Source organism: Ranitomeya imitator, chromosome 3 (assembly GCF_032444005.1).
Source record: "Ranitomeya imitator isolate aRanImi1 chromosome 3, aRanImi1.pri, whole genome shotgun sequence".
NCBI lineage: Eukaryota > Metazoa > Chordata > Amphibia > Anura > Dendrobatidae > Ranitomeya > Ranitomeya imitator.
The window spans coordinates 261,476,574-261,499,504 of NC_091284.1; the positions used below are offsets into that span (position 1 = coordinate 261,476,574).

Sequence of the window (22,931 nt, forward strand, 5' to 3'; positions counted from 1 at the left end):
TTCCCTCCTTCTATGATAACCCTACAAGTCAGGAAGAACAAAGATACCACACATTAGATGTGAGGAGAGCCATATTAGCCTATTTAGATAGGACTAGCGCCTGGAGGAAGAGCAGGGCTCTCTTTGTTTCGTTCCAGGGTCATAGAAAAGGAGCTGGAATCACGAAGGGTACTTTCTCGGTGGATTCGAGATGCGATATGTCTGGCCTATTCATCCAAAGGGGAGAATCCGCCTGAGACCGTAAGAGCACATTCCACCCGGGCGATTGCATCATCCTGGGCTGAACGAGCGGAGGTTCCATTAGAACAGATATGTAAGGCCGCAACCTGGTCTTCTCCTACTACCTTCTATAATCACTATAGATTGGACTTATCTTCTTCATCTGACTTGTCCTTCGGTAGATCAGTCCTTAACACGGTGATCCCTCCCAAATGACTATCTCTGAAAGTCTCTCAAGTGGGTGCTGTCGTGGCGAAGAGAAAACACCGGATTACGTACCGGTAATGCTCTTTTATAGAGCCACGACAGCACCCCTTCACTTCCCACCCTTATAGGTTTTTTATTTTAGAAGCACGGTTAAGGGTGTTTGGTTCTTGTAGTTAGCCATACTTAAGTTAACTAGTTATAAACGATGATATTGAATGACCTACTAAAGTCTGGTGGGCGGTTCCTCGCAATCTCTGTAAACCCAACTGTGGGAGCGAGGGGGACCGCCCCTTTTATTCTCTCCATAGGGTTTCCTGTTCCTAGGGGCGGATCCCCTCTCTCAAGTGGGTGCTGTCGTGGCTCTATAAAAGAGCATTACCGGTACGTAATCCGGTGTATTCCTTTTTAATACATAGCCACATTTGGCGTGACTTTGAAGGTTTAGGTTTTCTGCCGTTATCCCTTTTTCTTAATTTTTAAAATTTGCAGAAAAAAACAAGTTTCATTTTCATTGAAAAAAAAAAATGCAGCATTTTTGCCGCAATTTCAGAAAAACTATGCAGTCTTAGAGCTCCATCAGACTGCCGTATAAATTGGATCGAGATCGCAACGCAGTGCACAGACTGGCTATGGCTCTCCCGACCCAAGTGTGACGGCTTCTTGTATTTCTATGCAGATGTCCCGCTTCGGTCTGGAGAGCAGTCGGCCAGTCCCTGCACGGAGTTCTGATCTTGCACGGCCGTCTGACTGCGCCATAACTGCCCTAATAACGTATGCTGTTTATGACTGACCGTGGTTATACAGAACTTGTCAGCTCTCCGCAGGCTTGTTCTAGGAAGTAGTCGCAGCAACAATAATTCTGAAGCCTTTTGTCTTACAACCCCAATATCATCTGTTATTCCTCTGGAAATGTATGACTATATTTATTGATGGCATCCCTGTAGCGTTTGACACGGTCAGCACTGATTGGACAGTGTCCCAGTGAAGGAACAGACGAATGGTGATACCCAGCTGTCAATGGATTCTTTTCCAGGATGGATAGCAGACGCATGGTGGTTTTGTAAGGAAGGTTTCCTTATGATGATGGTAGATAATAGCGAGCACAGAAATGTCAGGATGCCAACAGGTGGTTTCATTTTTTCCTACTTTGATGATGGTAGAATTGTGCTAATGGTAGTGTACATTTTTAGATCTGTTTTAGTTCCTCCTTTCGTTGTCTTCTATATCTGCAGGTATATGGCATTCGTACCCGATCTCGAGCTGTGGAGATTTTTACTACATGTGCACACATGATCTGCACAATGGAGGAGCTGGAAAAGGTCGGGGGTCTTCCGTTATTATAATACAGTTTTGTACATATCAAATAATCTAGTTTTAATATTTTTCTGGCAGATTGTTATTCTAAATCAGGAGGCTTCTCTTTCAGAACTGCTTTTGAACTTGCAAACGATCAGGTTTACTAGACCATGTTATATTCATTGTCACCAGCAGATCTGCAGCTCGCAGGTAGCCCATTAGGTTGTACTACTACATCTAATTAGTGATGAGCGAGCGTGTCAGGATAAGGTGTTTTCTGAGCATGCCGAGGTACTAATCGATCATTTAGGCGTGATCAAATAATATGCTCGAGTTTCCGCAGTTGTATGTCTTACAGCTGTTCAACATGCAGGTATTTCCTAATAAATAGGCAATCCCTGCATGTGTTGCGGCTGTCAAACAAACATGAGACATGCAGCCGCGGCCACGCTTGCATGTTTTTCGAGCATGCCGAAAATACTCGATTTAAAACACGAGCATGCTCAGATAACACCTTATCCCAGCACGCTCGCTTGTCACTACCTGTGATCTCTTATTACACCAGGGCAAACTCACAATGCACTTTGCATGGAATCAATGCCTTTGCTGGAGTTTCTCCACTTACCTTTTTACAGAGTTTAAATGACACTATTGCTGGTGTGGCACATCAACTTCCTGCAGCTCAAACTCAGGGAGCCTATGGATTACTATGTCAGTCGGGGGCCTCTTGAAGGACCCCGTAACTGACATCTTACTTTTTTCTTTAAAATAGTTTTTGTGTAAAAGTGATAAAACACAAAAAAGTAAAACGTAAAAAATTGTGTGCTATAATGATTTGGTTTAAGGGCAAAAAAAAGTCAGTTTGTAAAATTTTCGATATTTTTATAACTATACGCACAAAGTAAACATGACCTTGTTTAACCAGTTGAAGACTGGGCCGTTTACCCCATTTTACTAGGCATATTTTCAGTTTTTTTCTTGCTTGTGGTTTAACCCCTTCATGACTGGAGGTTTTTTCGTTTTTACATTTTCCGTCTTTTGCTCCTTTTCTTCACAGAGCCATAACTTTTTTATTTTTCCATCAATATGGCCATGTTAGGGCATTAAGAGTTCATAGACACTAAACATGTCTAGGTTCTTTTTATATCTTAAGTGGTGAAAAAAAATTCCAAACTTTGGTAAAAAAATTAAAATAAAATTGCGTCATTGTCTGATACCCATAGTGTCTCCATTTCTTGTGATCTTGGCTTGGGCGAAGGCTTATTTTTGTGCTCCCCAAGCTGACGTTTTTAATACTATTTTGGTGCAGATACGTTCTTTTGGTTGCCAGTTATTGCATTTTAATGCAATGTTGCGGCGACCAAAAAAAACAACGTAATTCTGATGTTTTTACTTTTTTGCTCACTACGCCATTTAGCGGTCAGGTTAATCTTTTTTTTTTGTATTGACCCGCCGATTCTGAACGCGGCGATACCAAATATGTGTAGGTTTGATTTTTTTTAATTAAATTGTTTTATCTTGAAAGGGGGGTGATTTGAACTTTTTTTTTTTTTTTTTTACCACTTTTTTTTTTCACCACTTAGGTAAAAAATAACCTAGTCATGTTTGGTGTCTATGAACTCGTACTGACCTGGAGAATCATAGTGGCCGGTCAGATTTAGCATTTAGTGAACCTAGCAAAAAAGCCAAACAAAAAACAAGTGTGGGATTGCACTTTTTTTGCAATTTCACCGCACTTGGAATTTTTTTCCCGTTTTCTAGTACATGACATGCTAAAACCAATGATGTCGTTCAAAAGTACAACTCGTCTCGCAAAAAATAAGCCCTCACATGGCCAAATTGACGGAAAAATAAAAAAGTTTTGGCTCTGGGAAGGAGGGGAGTGAAAAACGAACACGGAAAAACGAAAAAATCACAAGGTCATGAAGGGGTTAAATTACATTTTGTAAACATTTTTATATATTGACATAGGATAAGGACACTGGTATTGCTGTATATAGTACAAGTGATCAAAAAATTGTTAGGAGGCAAACAAATAAGGTTAAAAAAAAAAAGTTTTAAGAATATGAAAAAAATCCATAAGTGGGAGGGACACCAAATAACTGTGGATTTTATGGTTAAGGCATCAGCTTGCAGATATCAAGGTGTTTTATTCCGCTTCCTATGACCTACATGCCCATATACACGGCTTAGGAGGGTTGATCCCTTCAATGTAAAAATGCGGTCTAATCTGATCCAGCAGCTCTACTGCCTTCCATCTGATCCGACTTCTTTCTGACCTGGGTGTGAATTTGTTTGTATCTGTGTGTGTGTATGTTTATATATGTATATGTCATAGATCATTTTGCTATTTTCTACACGTATTAAGCCTTTTAGACTAGGAGAAATAAACCCCCAGATTTCCATTGCCCTGTGTTAGAATGTCAGAAATTAGTGAGCATGCCATGCTCTCTTGTCTATTCTATTTAGATCTTGGGCCGTGAAATCTGAAATTGTAAATGTGGGAAGTAGGCATCTTTAGAAAGAGACTTTGTGGCACCATTAATTTGTCCTGCAGCCAAATTCGATTTGCAAAGCTGCATCAATTTGTGATTGAAATGTACAGAAATACTGGATGTAATTGCCCTTGCGCTGTGTGGCAGTATTGTAAGACTGCGTTCACATGTTGCAACTGATTTACGTTTTTTGCCGTGTTGGGTAAACAATGTGGTTCTGTTGCGACTGAGGCAAAAAAATGTCAGCGCCCACATGTGTCCTGGGCCTAAATGCTGCTTTGTCTTCCATTCCACAGGGTGTGGCGCATGCTCTCATCTTCCCAGTGATACAGCAGTTCACAGAAGCTTTTGTCCAGGCTCTCCAAATGCCTGATGGCCCCACTTCTGATAGTGGTTTAAAGATGGAGGTGCTAAAGGTACAATTTTGAGGGGTGGATTATAGACGAGTACATTGTAGCAATGGACACTAACACTATCACTGGCGGTCACGTACTTTTCTCGTCCAGCACTGACTTCTGCTGAGCTGGTGCAGTGAGAAAAGATCAGGACGAGCATAATTAGGAGATCATACAACCAGTTGTGAATGCATCTCTTAATGGACAATGTGGTCACATGATCTTCTTTAGTCACCATTTTATGTATTTTACAGCAAGAGAAGTGCTGCAGACTAAATTGATTAATTTTGGAGCTCCATATGGAAACAGACCATTAGTCTTCATTGAATATACAATGTTGGTGTTGAGAAAATAAATCCTGAATTTGTTTCTAGTTGTCTTCGTCTTTTTTTTATTCTTGCATCCGATCTTGCTTTCCATTAACCCTTGCCTTCTCTGACGTCTCCAGGCTGTGACTGCACTGGTTAAGAACTTCCCTAAGCACATGGTTTCCTCAATGCAGCAGATCCTACCTATTGTGTGGAATACATTGACTGAGAGCGCCGCTTTATATCCTCTGCTTATTCCTAAAATTGGACCTGTCAGCCATTAACCTGCATATGAATTTGCCAGTCAGTTTGAGGTTTAGTAGTAGACATATCTATAAATATATAGTGAATTTATTTAAAAAGTCATGCTTTCCTTAATGAATTTTGCACTTATGTTCGGACTGAAGTGAATGATACAGAAGAAATAGAAGACCCTGTCGATTCGGATGGTATGCTTGCTTATGCATTTATGTATCAGCTGTAGAACATTTTCTTACTTCGCAGGAAGTGTTAATTTCCGACATGTGCTTATTAGCATATTTTTAGATTGTGTTACATTTACCCTACAACATTTCCCCTGAGCTCCTTTTTTACGTATTCTTTCTGGTTTCTCCTTTTAACAGGTGAAGTGCTCGGCTTTGAGAACCTGGTATTTAGTATATTCGAATTTGTGCACACATTGCTGGAGAACAAGTTCAAAGGAACCGTGAAGAAGGCTTTGCCTGAACTGATTTACTACATTATCCTCTACATGCAGATCACCGAGGAGCAGGTAAGAGGCACAGATCAGGTAACAGGCATATCATCAATACATAATGCAAAAGTTGTCTCTAATTTTCTTTATTTCACCAATTAGATAAAAGTGTGGACTGCAAATCCCCAACAGTTTGTTGAGGATGAAGATGATGACACATTTTCTTACACTGTCCGCATAGCAGCCCAGGATCTTTTATTGGTGAGTGCACAAGTAAGTGTGGTTTTCTCCTTGTTCTTTCACTATTTAGATATTCTTTTTATTATTTTCTCCCAGGCAGTTTCCAGTGAATTCCAGAACGAAAGTGCAGTCGCACTCGCTGCTGCTGCTACTCGTCACTTCCAAGAGGCTGAACAAATAAAGGGTCAAGGTGGAGAGCATTGGTAAGTGGGTTAGTACTTCTTGCATTACAGTTCTCCGCTTTACAGTTTTTTACTGTTGTCTCCTCTCTCTAGTTCTTGTTACTGTTCTTCTCTCTAGTTCTTGTTACTGATCTCTCCTCTCTCCAGTTCTAATCCTAATCCCAACTCTAACCTAATCCCAACCCATATCCCCCAACCGTAACCCTAATCCCATCGCTAATCACAACCCTAATCCCAATCCTTATCCCTAACCCTAATCCTAATCCCAACCCTAATCCTAATCCCAACCCTAATCCCCCAACCGTAATCCTAATCCCAACTCTAACCCTAATCCCAACCCTAATCCCAACTCTAACCTTAATCCCAACTCTAACCCTAATCACAACCATAACCCTAACGGGAAAATTGAAATAAATAAATTTTTTTATGGTGCTTGAACCCTCTAGCGTCGCAATTGTCAGCGGTATCATTCAGTGTGAAGGGACCTTAAGGACTTACTAGTCCACTAATTGTACAATTTTATTGAGTAAATAGGGACAACTGTACTGCTATAAGAAATGTATGTGACAAGGTTCCCTGATTTCTATAACAAATGTTAGTGGCCTGATTAATGGAAATTGCCTCAGAGTAAAACCATTTTGGTTGTCCATAGCAACCAGAGGTCAGCTTTCATATTTGAAACTTCTGAGGTAAAATGAAAGCTGACCTCTGATTGGTTGTCGGGGCAACTAGAGCTCTCTGTCAGGCAGTTTCATTGTGTGAGGCCTGTTCTTCCTAAGGCCATGTTCACACAGTGCGTTTTTTACTGCGGAACCGCAGCGGTATTTTTCCATGCAGGGTACATAACAATGTAACCCTATGGAAAACAGTCACTGCTGTGCACATGGTCCGTAATTTCGTTTAAAAAGCCGCGCAGAATAGCTGCGGCAAAAAAGAAGGAGCATGTCACTTCTTTTTCCTGAACCGCAGCGGTTCTGCACCCATAGACCTCCATTGTGAGGTCAAAATCGCAGTAAAACCCGCAGATCAAAAATATATCTGCGGGTTTTACTGCGATTTGATGTGCAGAACCGCTGCAGCAGGAAGTGCGGGGGAGCGGGCGGAAGTGCGTGGGCGGAGTGTGGCTGCCCCCCCGTGCTCCGATCCCGCCCCCCCGTGCTCCGATGCCCCCCCCCAGTGCTCCGATGCCCCCCCCGTGCCCTAATCTCCCCCCCTTATACTTACCCGGCGTCCCGGTGTCCGTCCGGCCGTCTTCTCCCTGGGTGCCGCCATCTTGCAAATTGGCGGGCGCATGCGCAGTGCGCCCGCCGAATCTGCCGGCAGATTCGCTCCAAAGTGCATTTTGATCACTGAGATAGGTTATATCTCAGTGATCAAAATAAAAAAATAGTAAATGACACCCCCCCCACTTTGTCACCCCCATTGGTAGGGACAATAAAAAAAATTAAGAATTTTTTTTTTTTTTTTCACTAAGGTTAGAATAGGGTTAGGGTTAGGGGTAGGGTTAGGGGTAGGGTTAGGGTTAGGGTTAGGGGTAGGGTTAGGGTATTTTCAGCCATTTTAGCCCTAAAAAGCTTCCTAGGAAACACACAGTCTCTGCATAGAAAACTGAATAAAAAAAGGATAAAAAAACGCATCAAAAAAACGCATAAAAAAACGCATCAAAAAAGGACAAAAAAAGGACCTGCGTTTTCTGCCAAGAGCTGCAGTTTTTTAAAAAAAACTGTCCTGAAAAAAAAAGGATGGAAATCCTGAACGTGTGAACATACCCTAAGGCTGCTTTCACACATCAGGTTTTTTCTTTCAGGCACAATCCGGCAGTTTCCGGCACAATCCGGATCCGTTTTTTTCCCATAGAGTTGTATTAGCGCCGGATTGTGCCTGAAGGACATGCGTTTCATCCGTTTTGTGCCGGATCCGTCCCTTCAGGCTTTTTTGCCGGACACAAAAAACGTTCACTGCAACGTTTTTTTCTGTGCAGCGAAAAAGCCTGAAGGGACGTTTCCGGCAATAAACGCATGGAACGGATGTGTGAATGAATGTTTCCGGCTACCGAATCCGTTTTTTACACATTGAGCATGCCCAGAAGCTTTGTTTTTGATTCTGGCATGGGAAAAATCTCTCTCCCTCTCCCTTTCCCTCCAGGAAGTCAAAAATCCATGCGCAGTAAAGAGAGCCGGATCCAGCTAAAAAAAACGGATCCGATGCATCAGTTTTTCAGAATTTACGCCGGATCCGTTTTTTTGCAAATTTTCCAGATTTAGCCTGAAACCAGAAACCTGATGTGTGAAAGCAGCCTAATCTGCTAGTCTTAGGGTATGTGCACACGTTCAGGGTTTTTTTTTTGCGTTTTTTTTTTTCACGATAAAAACGCAGACATATGCATCCTATCATTTAGAATGCATTCTGCAATTTTTGTGCACATGATGCGGTTTTTTTTCCGCGAAAAAAATGCATTGCGGTTAAAAAAAGCAGCATGTTCATTAATTTTGCGGATTTTTCGCGTTTTTCCCGCTATTTAATGCATTGGGAAAAAACACGAAAAAAACACATGCGGATTTCTGGCAGAAATGTCCGGTTTTTGTCAGGAAATTTCTGCAAGAAATCCTGACGTGTGCACATATCCTAACTTTACTTCCTTACAGTCGACACCTGATACACTTCTGTAAAGCTGGCAGCGCTGTTCAAGCACCATGTATTTCCTTCAGGAAATGCCCATCTAGTTCTTGTTACTGTTCTCCTCTCTCCAATTCTTGTTACTGTTCTCCTCGCTCTAGTTCTTGTTACTGTTTTCCTCTCTCTCTAGTTCTTGTTATTCTTCTCTTTCTCAAGTTCTTGTTACTGTTCTCTCTCTCTGGTTCTTGTTACTGTTCTCTCTCTCTGGTTCTTGTTACTGTTCTCTCCTTTCTCCACTTCTTGTTACTGTTCTCTCCTCTCTCCACTTCTTGTTACTGTTCTCTCCTCTCTCCACTTCTTGTTACTGTTCTCTCCTCTCTCCAGTTCTTGTTACTGTTCTCTCTTCTCTCCAGTTCTTGTTACTGTTCTCTCCTCTCTCCAGTTCTTGTTAATGTTCTCTCTCTCTGGTTCTTGTTACTGTTCTCTCCTCTCTCTGGTTCTTGTTACTGTTCTCTCCTCTCTCTGGTTCTTGTTACTGTTCTCTCCTCTCTCTGGTTCTTGTTACTGTTCTCTCCTCTCTCTGGTTCTTGTTACTGTTCTCTCCTCTCTCTGGTTCTTGTTACTGTTCTCTCCTCTCTCTGGTTCTTGTTACTGTTCTCTCCTCTCTCTGGTTCTTGTTACTGTTCTCTCCTCTCTCTGGTTCTTGTTACTGTTCTCTCCTCTCTCTGGTTCTTGTTACTGTTCTCTCCTCTCTCTGGTTCTTGTTACTGTTCTCTCCTCTCTCTTGTTCTTGTTACTGTTCTCTCCTCTCTCTTGTTCTTGTTACTGTTCTCTCCTCTCTCTGGTTCTTGTTACTGTTCTCTCCTCTCTCCGGTTCTTGTTACTGTTCTCTCCTCTCTCCGGTTCTTGTTACTGTTCTCTCCTGTCTCCGGTTCTTGTTACTGTTCTCTCCTCTCTCCGGTTCTTGTTAATGTTCTCTCCTCTCTCTGGTTCTTGTTACTGTTCTCTCCTCTCTCTGGTTCTTGTTACTGTTCTCTCCTCTCTCTCTAGTTCTTGTTAATCTTCTCTCCTTGCTCTAGTTCTTGTTACTGTTCTCTCCTTTCTCCAGTTCTTGTTACTGTTCTCTCCTCTCTTTCTTGTTACTGTTCTCCTCGCTCTAGTTCTTGTTACTGTTCTCTGCTTTCTACAGTATTTTGTAATAGAGATGCACCAGAATGTCTATTTAGAAGTGACATTGTGTTTGCTTTGTTACATTCCTAAATTTCTACTTAAAGAGAATCTCTCACTATGATTTTGCTACTTAATCTCAGAGCAGCATGATGTAGGGGCAGAGACCCTGATTCCAGAGATTTGTCACTTTATAGTTGATTTACACAGACCAATACCTGCACAATATGATCTGTAAACTTTTAGTGATTGGCTGTTTGGTTTAAACTGGCTTACACAGACCAAATCAAACGATGCACATTGAGTGATCTGCAAAATATCTCTCAGTACGCATAGGCTTCCATGCTTTTCGGAGTGCAAGTTCTGTTTATGCAAGACTAGATGGTGGCCCGATTCTAACGTATTGGGTATTCTAGAATATGCATGTCCACGTAGTATATTGCCCAGCCACGTAGCGTATTGCCCAGCCACGTAGTGTATTGCCCAGCCACATAGTATATAGCAGAGCCACGTAGTATAGAGACTTAAAAAAAAAAAAAAAAAAAAAAATATACTCACCTATAGCCCGTTGAAGTCCTGCTATACTTACCCTCCGCCGCCTTTCTCGCTCCTTTCCACGCTCCCGGGATCGCTCCATTGCAAGCGGCAGCTTGCGGTCCCGTCCCAGGGCTGGTGTGAGCAGGACCTATGATGACGTCGCGGTCACATGACCGACCGTGACGTCACGGCAGGTCCTTGTCCCACACCAGCCCTGGGACGGGAGCGGAACCTGCCACTTGCAATGGAGCGGTCCCGGGAGCGTGGAGAGGAGCGAGAAAGGCGGCGGAGGGTGAGTATAGCAGGTTTTTTTTTTTTTATTATTTTTAACGTGACATATTTTTACTATTGATGCCGCATAGGCAGCATCAATAGTAAAAGGTTGGGGACACAGGGTTAATAGCGGCGGTAACGGAATGCGTTATTGCCGGCATTAACCCTGTGTTAGCGGTGACCGGAGGGGAGTATGGAGCGTGCGGGGAGCGGAGCGCCGGGGACACAGTGCGGGGAGCGGAGTGCCGGGGACACAGACTGCGGGGAGCGGGTGCCGGCCACTGACAGCGGGGGCCAGGATCAATGAATATCCGTGACAGAAGGACAGACAGACAGACGGAAGTACGCCTTAGACAATTATGTATATAGATGATACACCACTGAGAATTATTTTCTTTTCCGCTGTGCAAAATAGGAAAAGACATAGGAGGCAGATGGAGTCACATTGGACTCAGTCTGATCTCTGTGTCATCATTTTAGGCATCTTTTTTAGGGCCCAAGTGTAGACGACCACCGATCTGTGAATGCCTAAAAAGATGGCTACCATCAGAACAGGCTCAAAATGGAGTATGAAGTCTCCATCTGCCTCATGGTGGGTGGTTCCGTTGAGGATTTTGTCTGAATCACATGTATATGGGATTTACTGAGAAACTCGACAGAAGTCCTCAAAGTAGAACAGAAAAAAACAATATTTTAAAAATTTACCTTTTATTAATAAATTATTTAAAAACTGGTGCACACAAAACCATCACTGTCACTTTATGAGGTAATAACTCTGGAACGCGTCAACGGATTCCGGAGAATCTAAGATTGTTTTTTTGCGATAGTGGTAACATTTCTTCGATATGACTTGAGTTTATTTGTGAAAAAAATAAAAATTTGGAAAATTTCACAATTTCCTAACTTTGAATTTTCATGCCCTTAAATTAGATATGTCACACAAAATAGTTAATGAATAACATTTCCCACATGCCTACTTTACATCAGCACAATTTTGTAACCAATATTTTTTTGTGTTAGGAAGTTATAAGGGTTAAAAATTTGACCAGCGATAATTTTTCTAGCAAAATTTTCAAAACCATTTTTTTTTATAGACCGCATCACTTTTGAAGTCACTTTGAGGAGTCTCTATGATAAAATATACCCCAAAGTGACACCATTCCTAAAATTGCACCGCTCAAGGTACTCAAAACCACATTCAAGAATTTTATCCCTTTAGGTGCTTGACAGGAATTTTTTGAAAAAAAATTGGTAACAAATAATAATAATAATAATAATAATAATAATAATCTTTATTTATATAGCGCCAACATATTCCGCAGCGCTTTACAGTTTAACAGTTTCAAACACAAAAGTCATAAGTAACAACGTTAACAATACAATAATTAAAGCAAAATAAGACGACCCTGCTCGTGAGAGCTTACAATCTACAATGAGGTGGGGGAGATACAAAGTACAGGTGTGTATTTACAATGATGTATTTACAATCATGGTCCAGCCATCTTCAGGGGTTGGGGAATAGATGGGGATAGTGAATGGGCTACACACAAACATAACATAACTTTGATTAGTGAACGTGATAGGCCGCTCTGAACAAATGTGTTTTGAGCGAGCGCCTAAAACTATGCAAATTATGGATGGTCCTAATATCTTGGGGTAGAGCATTCCAGAGGATTGGCGCAGCACGGGAGAAGTCTTGGAGTCGGGAGTGGGAGGTACGGATTAGTGCAGAGGTTAGCCGAAAGTCATTTGCAGAGCGCAGTGGTCTGTTAGGCTGATAGACAGAAATGAGGGAGGAGATGTAAGGGGGTGCCGCACTGTGGAGAGCTTTGTGGGTGAGAACAAGTACTTTGAATTGTATCCTGTAATGAATGGGCAGCCAGTGTAACGACTGGCGAAGAGCGGACGCGTCCGAGTAACGATTAGCCAGATGGACGACCCTGGCTGCTGCATTAAGGATGGACTGGAGAGGGGAAAGTCGAGTGAGGGGGAGGCCAATTAATAGAGCGTTACAGTAGTCCAACAAAGTAGTAGTAACAAAGAAAAATGGACCCCAAAATTTTGTTGTCATTTTTCTTGAGCATGCCGAATACCCCATATGAGGGAGAAAACCACTGTTTGGGTGCACGGCAGAGCTCCAAAGGGAAGGAGCGCCATTTGACTTTTTAAATGAAAAATTTGCTGGAAAAATTGGCGGATGCCATGTTGCGTTTGGAGAGCCACTGATGTGCCTAAAAAGTGAAAATCTCCCGCAAGTGACCATTTTGGAGTCTAGACCCCCTGAGGGAACTGATCTAGATGTGTGGTGAGTATATTGTACCCCCAGGTGCTTCAGAGAAGTTTATAATGTTGAGCCTTAAAAAAAAAAAAAAAAAGATCTCCCCACAAATGTTTTTAGCACAAAAAATTGCATTTTCATAAGGCTAACAAGAGAAATTGCATCATACAATTTGTTTTGCAATTTCTATTGAGTACACAGATACCCAATATGATGGAGAAAACTACTGTTTGGGCGCATGGCAGGGCTCGGAAGGGACTTTTTGAATGTAAAATTTTCTGGAATCATTAGTGGATGTCATCCCATTTGGAGAGTCCCTGATGTGCCTAAACAGTGGGGAAATCCCCCACAAGTGGCTCCATTTTGGAAACTAGACCCCTCAAGGAATATATTTTGATGTGTGGTGAGCACCTTGAACCCCCAGGTGCTTCACAGAAGTTTATAACGTTAAGTTGTGAAAATATCACATTTTCCTCACAAAAATAATATTTTAGCCCCAAATTTTGCATTTTCATAAGGGTAACAGGAGAAATTGCACCATACAATTTGTAGTGCAATTTCTCCTGAGTACGCCGCTACCCCATATGTGGGGGAATACTACATTTGAGGCACAGTGCAAAGCTCAGATTTTGCTAGAATGGTTTGAGGCTGCCATGTCACATTGGCAGAGCCAATGAACAACAGAAACTCCCTATAAGTGAACTCCTTTTACAAACTACATGAATTCATCTACATGAAATACACCCAATAAATTCATCTAGGGTGCAGTGCTCATATTGACACCACATGTGCCTCACAGAATTTTGTACCGAGTGGTGAAGAAAGAATAAATTACATTTTTACCACTAAAATGTTGTTTTAACCCCTAGTTTTTAATTTTTCTAAGGGCTAATAGGATTTTTTTTCCCACAAGAAACTGAGGTCCATTTTTTTCCTGAGTGCACTAATACCCTACATGTTATCAGGAAATATTTTTTAGGCACAGTGCAAAGCTCAGAAGGCAAGGAGCGCCAGATTTTACTGTTATGGTTTGCAGGTGGCATGACCGATTGGGAGAGCCCATGATGTGCCAGAAGAGCAGAACCCCGCATGAGGGACCCCATTTTATAAACTACACCTCTCAGTGAATTCATCTAGGGGTGCAGTGATGATATTGACATCAAAGGTGTGTCACTGAATTTTATACCATTAGGCAGTGAAGAAAAAAGTCACATTTTTATTACAAAGATTGTGTGTTGGCCCCAGATTTTGCATTTTCACACAAGAAGTGGGTAAAAATGGCACCAACTTTTGTCCCACAATTTCTACTGAACGTGGCAATACCCCATATGTGGCTGTACAGTACTACTTAGCCATGCGGAGAGACTTGGGAGAAACGGAGCTCTATTTGTCTCCTGGAGCACAGATTTTCCTAGACGAGTTTGCGGACTCCATGTACCGAGTTCTAATTGCTAGAAGAGCAGAATCCCCCCTCACGTGACCCCATTTTGGAAACTATACCCCTTGGGGAATTTATTATACAGGTGTGACGATTTTAACTCTGGGTATTTTCCAGAAACAGGCAGCAGCAATGAATGTTGTGAAAATTGCAAACTGCCGTTGTAGTGACCAGTACGCTGTAGTGACCAGTACGCTGTAGTGACCAGTACGCTGTAGTGACCAGTACGCTGTAGTGACCAGTACGTTATGCCTCAGCCTGTGCTTCTGGAAGCATGGACCCGTAAGTTCGGCGGGCTCTTATCGTTTCAGAAATTGCAAACGTGTATGATGTTTGTGTCTTGGGTACACTGTGGTGCTCATAAGGGGGGGGGGGGAGGTATTTGGATTTGGGAGCAGAGAATTTGCTGAATTTCTTTTGGTGGGTGACAAGCCTTTTCTCTTTTCTAAAGCCTTTGTGCTACCAGTAACGTGGAAGCCCCCTATATTTCCATTAACATATGACAGATCTGAGTTGGGACTTTTTTTTTCTGTTGATTGAGTTGAAGCTTTTATTGGGAACATTTTACATAACGTTTTGGATCAGTTATCTACGCTGAGCACTTACTTTGGGGTTTCCATCATAATCTGAGGGACGTGACATATGAAACCCCCTAGGGATCCATTAACTATAATGAAGCGGCAGAGTTTTCGTCTGGCCTCCGTTCAGCGGTGTCCTTCTTTTCAGAAGTGCACAAAACTGTGGCAGACGGCACTTTAAGGATAAGTTCACACAGGGCGTTTTTGCTGCTTTTTTTCTGCAGCAAAACCTGATCTTCTTGGCATGAAAGAAGCTGCAGCAAAATCGCAGGTTAGGTGTGTTTTTGGTTTGGATTTGGTGCGTTTATGGTGCGTTTTTGTGTCTTTGACTATGCTAATGTCCATTGACTTTCTGCAGTAAAAATGCTGCAAATAATTGTACCTGCGTTTTTGCTGCTTTTTTTGAACACCCATTCAAGCCAATGTTTGAAAAACACTGCAAAAACGCTGTATGAAGTGACATGCTCTATGTCCAAAAAAAGCAGCAAAGCACAAAATCCTGATGACACAAAAAACAATGTGTGCATGAGATTTCTGAAATCTCATAGGCTTTGCTGGTACTGTAAAAAGCAGCTGAAATTTAGCATAAAAAAAGCAGCAAAACGCCCTGTGTGAACTTATCCTTATACAATCCTAAAAGACAGACATCGCTTGATCACAGGTCAGACGGCATCCACAGTGCCTCCATCTGCCTCATTATAGGGAATCTTCCACCAGAGGGTCCTTCTGAATCACATAATTTCAGAGATTTACATGGAAACCCCGGTGCAAGCACTCAGTGCAGAGCGCAGGATAAATGTGCTCCAAGTCTTACTGCGATCTTTGGGAGGCATAATGAAAAACTGAACATTAGGTGAAGAACTGATTTTATTTTTTTACTCCATTCCTCGTGCTTTATAACTGATTAGGCGACTTTATTCTTCTGGTTGGAGTGATTACAGATTTAGGGTATGTTCACACGTTCAGGATTTCCATCCTTTTTTTTTCAGGACAGTTTTTTTTAAAAAACTGCAGCTCTTGGCAGAAAACGCAGGTCCTTTTTTTGTCCTTTTTTGATGCGTTTTTTTATCCTTTTTTTATGCAGTTTTCTATGCAGAGACTGTGTGTTTCCTAGGAAGCTTTTTAGGGCTAAAATGGCTGAAAATACCCTACCCCTACCCCTAACCCTAACCCTACCCCTAACCCTACCCCTACCCCTATTCTAACCTTAGTGAAAAAAAAAAAAAAAAAATTCTTAATTTTTTTATTGTCCCTACCAATGGGGGTGACAAAGTGGGGGGGGGGTGTCATTTACTATTCTTTTATTTTGATCACTGAGATAGGTTATATCTCAGTGATCAAAATGCACTTTGGAGCGAATCTGCCGGCCGGCAGATTCGGCGGGCGCACTGCGCATGCGCCCGCCATTTTGCAAGATGGCGGCGCCCAGGGAGAAGACGGCCGGACGGACACCGGGACGCCGGGTAAGTATAAGGGGGGGGAGATTAGGGCACTGGGGGGGGGGGGGGGCATCGGAGCGGGGGGGGCGGGGGGGCATCGGAGCGGGGGGGGCGGGGGGGCATCGGAGCACGGGGGGGGGCGGGATCGGAGCACGGGGGGGCAGCCACACTCCGCCCACGCACTTCCGCCCGCTCCCCCGCACTTCCTGCTGCAGCGGTTCTGCACATCAAATCGCAGTAAAACCCGCAGATATATTTTTGATCTGCGGGTTTTACTGCGATTTTGACCTCACAATGGAGGTCTATGGGTGCAGAACCGCTGCGGTTCAGGAAAAAGAAGTGACATGCTCCTTCTTTTTTGCCGCAGCTATTCTGCGCGGCTTTTTAAACGAAATTACGGACCATGTGCACAGCAGTGACTGTTTTCCATAGGGTTACATTGTTATGTACCCTGCATGGAAAACTGCTGCGGAACCGCAGCGGCAATACCGCTGCGGTTCCGCAGTAAAAAACGCACTGTGTGAACATGGCCTAATAGCCGGTTTTGGTTTGGCTGCTTTCATACACTAAAAACACTTTTTATTGTAAAAAATAGTTTTTTGCATCACCATATTTTGATCTATCATTTTTCCAAAATGCCTTTCCGTATGTGTTAAATTTGGTAAGGCAGCTTTTTTACACGGGTCAGTATACAGCCATGCCTCATTTACGGTATGTTTTTTTAAAAAAAAAATTTTTTGGAACTTTTATACAATAAAAACTATTTTATAGGCAAAATTATTTTTGCATCGCTTTATTCTGAGAGCTATAACTTATATTTTTTCGCTGATGATGCTGTATGGCAGCTTGTTTCTTGCGGGACAAGATGACGTTTTTAAGGGTACCATGTTTATTTCTATTTGTCTTTTTCATCCCGATTTATTCCACGATTTGTTTGGCTGTATGATGATAAAGCATTGTTTTTTGCCTTGGTTTTTTTTTTTTGTGATGTTCACTAAAGGTACCATCACATTTAGCGACGCTGCAGCGATATAGTCAACAATGCCGATCGCTGCAACGTCGCTGTTTAGGTCGTTGTGCGGTCGCTGGAGAGCTGACACACAGACAGCTCTCCAGCGACCAACGATGCCTAAGTCCCCGGGTAACCAGAGTAAATATCGGGTTACTAAGCGCGGCCCTGCGCTTAGTAACCCGATATTTACCCTGGTTACCAGTGAACACATCGCTGGATCGGCGTCACACACGCCGATCCAGCGATGACAGCGGGTGATCAGCGACCAAAAAAAGGTCCTGATCATTCCTCACGACCAACGATCTCCCAGCAGGGGCCTGATCGTTGGTCGCTGTCACGCATAACGATTTCGTTAACGATATCGTTGCTACGTCACAAAAAGCAACGATATCGTTAACGAAATCGTTGTGTGAAGGTACCTTAAAGCTGTTAACTTGCGGGACAGGTTTATAGGTTCGGTCGTTGTGGACGCGGGATACCAAATATGTATACTTTCATTGTTTATATATATTTTTTCATTCAAATATTAATAGATGCAATATCTTTTTTTAATTAACAGTACAGACCAAAAGTTTGGACACACCTTCTTATTTAAAGATTTTTCTGTATTTTCATGACTGAAAATTGTAAATTCACACTGAAGGCATCAAAACTATGAGTTAACACGTGTGGAATTATATACTTAACAAAAAAGTGTGAAACAACTGAAATTATGTCTTATATTCTAGGTTCTTCAAAGTAGCCACCTTTTGCTTTGATGACTGCTTTGCACACTCTTGGCATTCTCTTGATGAGCTTCAAGAGGTAGTCACCGGGAATGGTCTTCCAACAATCTTGAAGGAGTTCCCAGAGATGCTTAGCACTTGTTGTCCCTTTTGCCTTCACTCTGCGGTCCAGCTCACCCCATACCATTTCGATTGGGTTCAGGTCTGGTGACTGTGGAGGCCAGGTCATCTGGTGTAGCACCCCATCACTCTCCTTCTTGGTCAAATAGCCCTTAAACAGCCTGGAGGTGTTTGGGGTCATTGTCCTGTTGAAAAATAAATTATGGTCCAACTAAACGCAAACCGGATGGAATAGCATGCCGCTGCAAGATGCTGTGGTAGTCATGCTGGTTCAGTATGCCTTCAATTTTTAATAAATCCCCCACAGTGTCACCAACAAAGCACCCCCACACCATCACACCTCCTCCATGCTTCACGGTGGGAACCAGGCATGTAGAGTCCATCCGTTCACCTTTTCTGCGTTGCACAAAGACACGATGGTTGGAAGCAAAGATCTCAAATTTGGACTTATCAGACCAAAGCACAGATTTCCACTGGTCTAATGTCCATTCCTTGTGATCCTTAGCTCAAACAAGTCTCTTCTGCTTGTTGCCTGTACTTAGCAGTGGTTTCCTAGCATCTGTTTTACCATGAAGGCCTGCTGCACAAAGTCTCCTCTTAACAGTTGTAGGAGATGTCTGCTGCTAGAACTCTGTGTGACACTTACCTGGTCTCTAATCTGAGCTGCTGTTAACCTGCGATTTCTGAGGCTGGTGACTCAGATAAACTTATCCTCAGAAGCAGAGGTCACTCTTGGTCTTCCTTTCCTGGGGTGGTCCTCATGTGAGCCAGTTTCTTTGAAGCGCTTGATGGTTTTTGCCACTGCGCTTAGGGACACTTTCAAAGTTTGCCCAATTTTTCGTACTGACTGACCTTCATTTCTTAAAGTAATGATGGCCACTCGTTTTTCTTTACTTAGCTGCTTTTTTCTTGCCATAATACAAATTCTAACAGTCTATTCAGTAGGACTATCAGCTGTGTATTCACCAGACTTCTGCACAACACAACTGATGGTCCCAACCCCATTTATAAGGCTAGGTTCACATTGCGTTAATGGGTGTCCGCTAGCGGACTCCGTTACATGGCGCAATTGTCGCAATTAACGCTATGTAACGGATCCGTTAGCGCACCCATTGACTGCAATGTGCTAACGGATCCCTAACGCATCGCAAACGTATGCCAGTTTTGGCATGCGTCTGCGATGTGCCGTTAGTTTCGGACAGACCTGGAACGCTGCTTGCAGCGTTCAGGGTCCGTTCCTCGCTAGCATAGATCGGGCATCTGCGCTAGCAGGATTGCCGAACGCAATCCCTTTTTGGACATTACGTTAGCGCAATCCGTAATCAAGACTTTTCTCTAGTTGCCTTCCACGACAGCCCAGGAGGTTGTCTTCCATATCCTAATGGGGGACAGGAAGCATAAGAGGTTAAAGGGAACCTGTCACCCCATTTTTTCAGATTGAGATAAAAATACTGTTAAATAGGGCCTGCGCTGTGCGTTACAATAGTGTATGTAGTGTACCCTGATTCCCCACCTATGCTGCGAAATACATTACCAAAGTCGCCGTTTTCGCCTGTCAATCAGGCTGGTCAGGTCAGGTGGGCGTGGTGACATTGCTCTTTTCTTCCCCAGCTTTCCGTTGGTGGCGTAGTGGTGTGTGCATGTCCAAGTGCCGAATCCACTGCGCGCACATGAAGAAACAGCGCGCAATCTGCGCTATTACCCCTGTCATCGGTGGGGGCGGCCATCTTCCTGGGGCCGTGCGTGCGCAGATGGAGTGCTCTGCTGCACGGGGCTTCAGGAAAATGGCCGCGGGATGCCGCGCGTGCGCAGATGGAGATCGCGGCGGCCATTTTCCTGAAGCCGAGATGCAAACTCGGCTTTGGGAAAATGGCCGCCGCGATCTCCATCTGCGTACGCGCGGCATCCCGCGGCCATTTTCCTGAAGCCCCGTGCAGCAGAGCACTCCATCTGCGCACACGCGGCCCCAGAAAGATGGCCGCCCCCACCGATGACAGGGGTAATAGCGCAGATCGCGCGCTGGTCCTTCACGTGCGTGCAGTGGATTCGGCACTTGGACATGCGCACACCACTACGCCACCAACGGAAAGCTGGGGAAGAAAAGAGCGATGTCACCACGCCCACCTGACCTGACCAGCCTGATTGACAGGCGAAAACGGCGACTTTGGTAATGTATTTCGCAGCATAGGTGGGGAATCAGGGTACACTACATACACTATTGTAACGCACAGCGCAGGCCCTATTTAACAGTATTTTTATCTCAATCTGAAAAAACGGGGTGACAGGTTCCCTTTAAAAGCTCCTCACACCTCCCATTAACCAGTGTCTTTTCTGTTCCCCATGGGGCATGGAGAGGTTTCTGGTATGCTGCGCGGCCGGCTCTGGCAGTGGTACCTGTAAGCTTGTGCCGAGCAGTGGTGGTCGGGCCCTGGTCTTCCTCCTCTGCTTTCTGCTCCCTTCTCCTCCGGATTCTGGGACCGCTATCCTGGTCCTCCTGCGTCCCCTTGTGGGGTAAAGCGGACCAGTGATCCCCTGCCGGAGGCCTCCCTGAGCTCTCTGGCGTCTCCCCCTTTTGTGCGCGCTGTTCGGTGACCCGGAAGTCACGTGGTGCTTCTGCGCTTCACTTCTGGGTCGGGCGCTCCTGTACTGGAGCATTACCACATCCAGGATTCCGGACCTCCGAACGGTGTGTGAGGCACGCTGCATCCTCGCACGCCTGCCTGGGACTGCGGAGGGGGAGGGGATGGCTAATTGCCAGGCGCTGGGGCAGCATTTATTTTCTATATAAAGCTGCTGAAGACGTCTCAGGTAAGCCTACTCAGCATGGATACGTCTTGCCCTGCAGCTGCAGAGCCCAGCGCTCCCCAAGCCCCAGTAAGTGTGGCAGGGATGGGTCCAATTTAAGGGTGGATCTTAGTATACCTTCTCACACTGCTCCCTCTCTCGTTTGAGGGAGACAAGCCTGTCCATAAATCCACCACTAAACACACATGGGCTACATGTAATGAAAAATTGCCCTTGAAATGGGAGAAAAAAATGTGCCAACTCTGTACGGACAAAATAATCCGGGCTGAACATCCTTCACTAATTGAAGAGATACGTTCCTTGGTTAGACAGAAGGTTCAAACCTCTTTAGCCACGTTTGCCCCTCCCCCGCCGCCACCACCACCCTCACCTGGTCCATTGCTTCCTAAGACTATGGGGCTAAAAGAGGAAAACCGTTCCTCAAACTATACAGGATGAGTTATTTGGCATACATACTGATAGACAGACTGGCTTTCCCGTACATAAGAGTATCATTGATATGATCAATCAGGAGTGGGAACTTCCAGAGAAACGGCTAACCACCCCATCAGACTTTAAACACAGGTTTCCTCTGGATGAATATTTAATTAAATGGAATATCCCAAAAATAGATGTTCAGGTGGCTAATGTGGCAAAAAAGACTGCCCTGCCGTTCGAAGACTCCTCCCAGTTAAAAGATCCTTTAGATAGGAAGATTGAAAGCCTACTTTAAAAAATCCTCAGAAACCTCCACTTTGGCTCTCGGGTTTAATATAGCATCTACCTGTGTAGCCAGGTCTCTCTTCCGCTGGATGGAAGAATTAGAGAACCACATCTCTCAGGGAACTCCGAGAGATGATGTGTTGGACTCCTTAGAAAGAAGAAAAATAAGCCAGTTCACCCGTGATGCATAAACCAATTTTCGGGAGCACGGACCCGCTGTACAGGCGTATAAAGTCCAAAAAATAAAAGAATGTCTAGCTTCACCGAATCCGTAAAAAAGAGTTTTCTTTATTCACAAACTTTGAACATAGAGGATACAGACTTCAGCACAAACCATATGGGTTAGAATCTCAATGCGTTTCTGGAGACTAAGCTCCCTTAATCATAACTCTTTGCCTATTTTACATAGAGCAACTGGTTTTCTTGCAGACTCCTCCATGGAATCAATCAGTGTAGCCGCCAGATCCTTAGTCCAGACTAATTCAGCCAGAAGAGCTCTCTGGCTCAAGATGTGGAGTGGAGATGTGACTTCTAAAATAAAATTGTGCTCCATTCCCTTTAAAGGAGACTATGTTTTCGGCCCTTCATTAGATGATATCCTGGAAAAGGCCACGGACAGGAAAAAGACTCTTCCTGAACAGAGACCTCCCAGAAAGCGTTTTTTTTCGGCCCTCCCAGGCTAAGGGTAAAGGGAAAACTGGTAGATGGAGCTATGCTAAGGGGAAACCCAAGAATTTCCTTATCCCCCAGCAGCCACAGCAAGAAAAGCAACAACTCCGATACAGTACGGGGGAGACTTTCGAACTTCGTTCACAGTTGGCGGAATATCTCCAACAGCCCCTGGGTCTTAAGTGTTATCCAGCAGGGTCTTTTTTATAGAGTTCGAAGCCCCCCTCCCAGGATCCTAAGAGTCACCTCCCCGTCATCTCGGGAGACTCAAAAATTGATGTCAGGGTTACAAGACCTGATGACCTCGAGAGCAATTTCTATGGTCCCAGTAAACGAACAGGGAAGGGGGCATTATTCCCGTATATTTATGGTAATAAAGCCTTTCAGGCAAGCCTGAATTATAATAAATCTAAAGGCTCTCAATACATCACCTACAGCAAATTCAAAATGGCGTCAGTAAAATCAGCCATTCCTCTGATAGCTCCTCATTCGTATATGGCAACAATAGATCTCAAGGATGACTACTTTCATATCCC

General features: G+C 43.8%; 1 protein-coding gene across 1 annotated transcript in view; it reads left to right on the forward strand.

Annotated features, from left to right (window-relative positions):
* IPO9 (importin 9) overlaps nucleotides 1–22,931 on the forward strand; it is a 118,817-nt gene that overhangs the window by 15,027 nt on the left and 80,859 nt on the right. Inside the window, exons 6-12 of the mRNA XM_069756416.1 lie at nucleotides 1,659–1,745; nucleotides 4,514–4,633; nucleotides 5,061–5,161; nucleotides 5,311–5,369; nucleotides 5,544–5,692; nucleotides 5,777–5,875; nucleotides 5,951–6,057. Coding sequence (XP_069612517.1) covers nucleotides 1,659–1,745; nucleotides 4,514–4,633; nucleotides 5,061–5,161; nucleotides 5,311–5,369; nucleotides 5,544–5,692; nucleotides 5,777–5,875; nucleotides 5,951–6,057 — 722 coding nt within the window. The remainder of the gene's footprint in view (nucleotides 1–1,658; nucleotides 1,746–4,513; nucleotides 4,634–5,060; nucleotides 5,162–5,310; nucleotides 5,370–5,543; nucleotides 5,693–5,776; nucleotides 5,876–5,950; nucleotides 6,058–22,931) is intronic.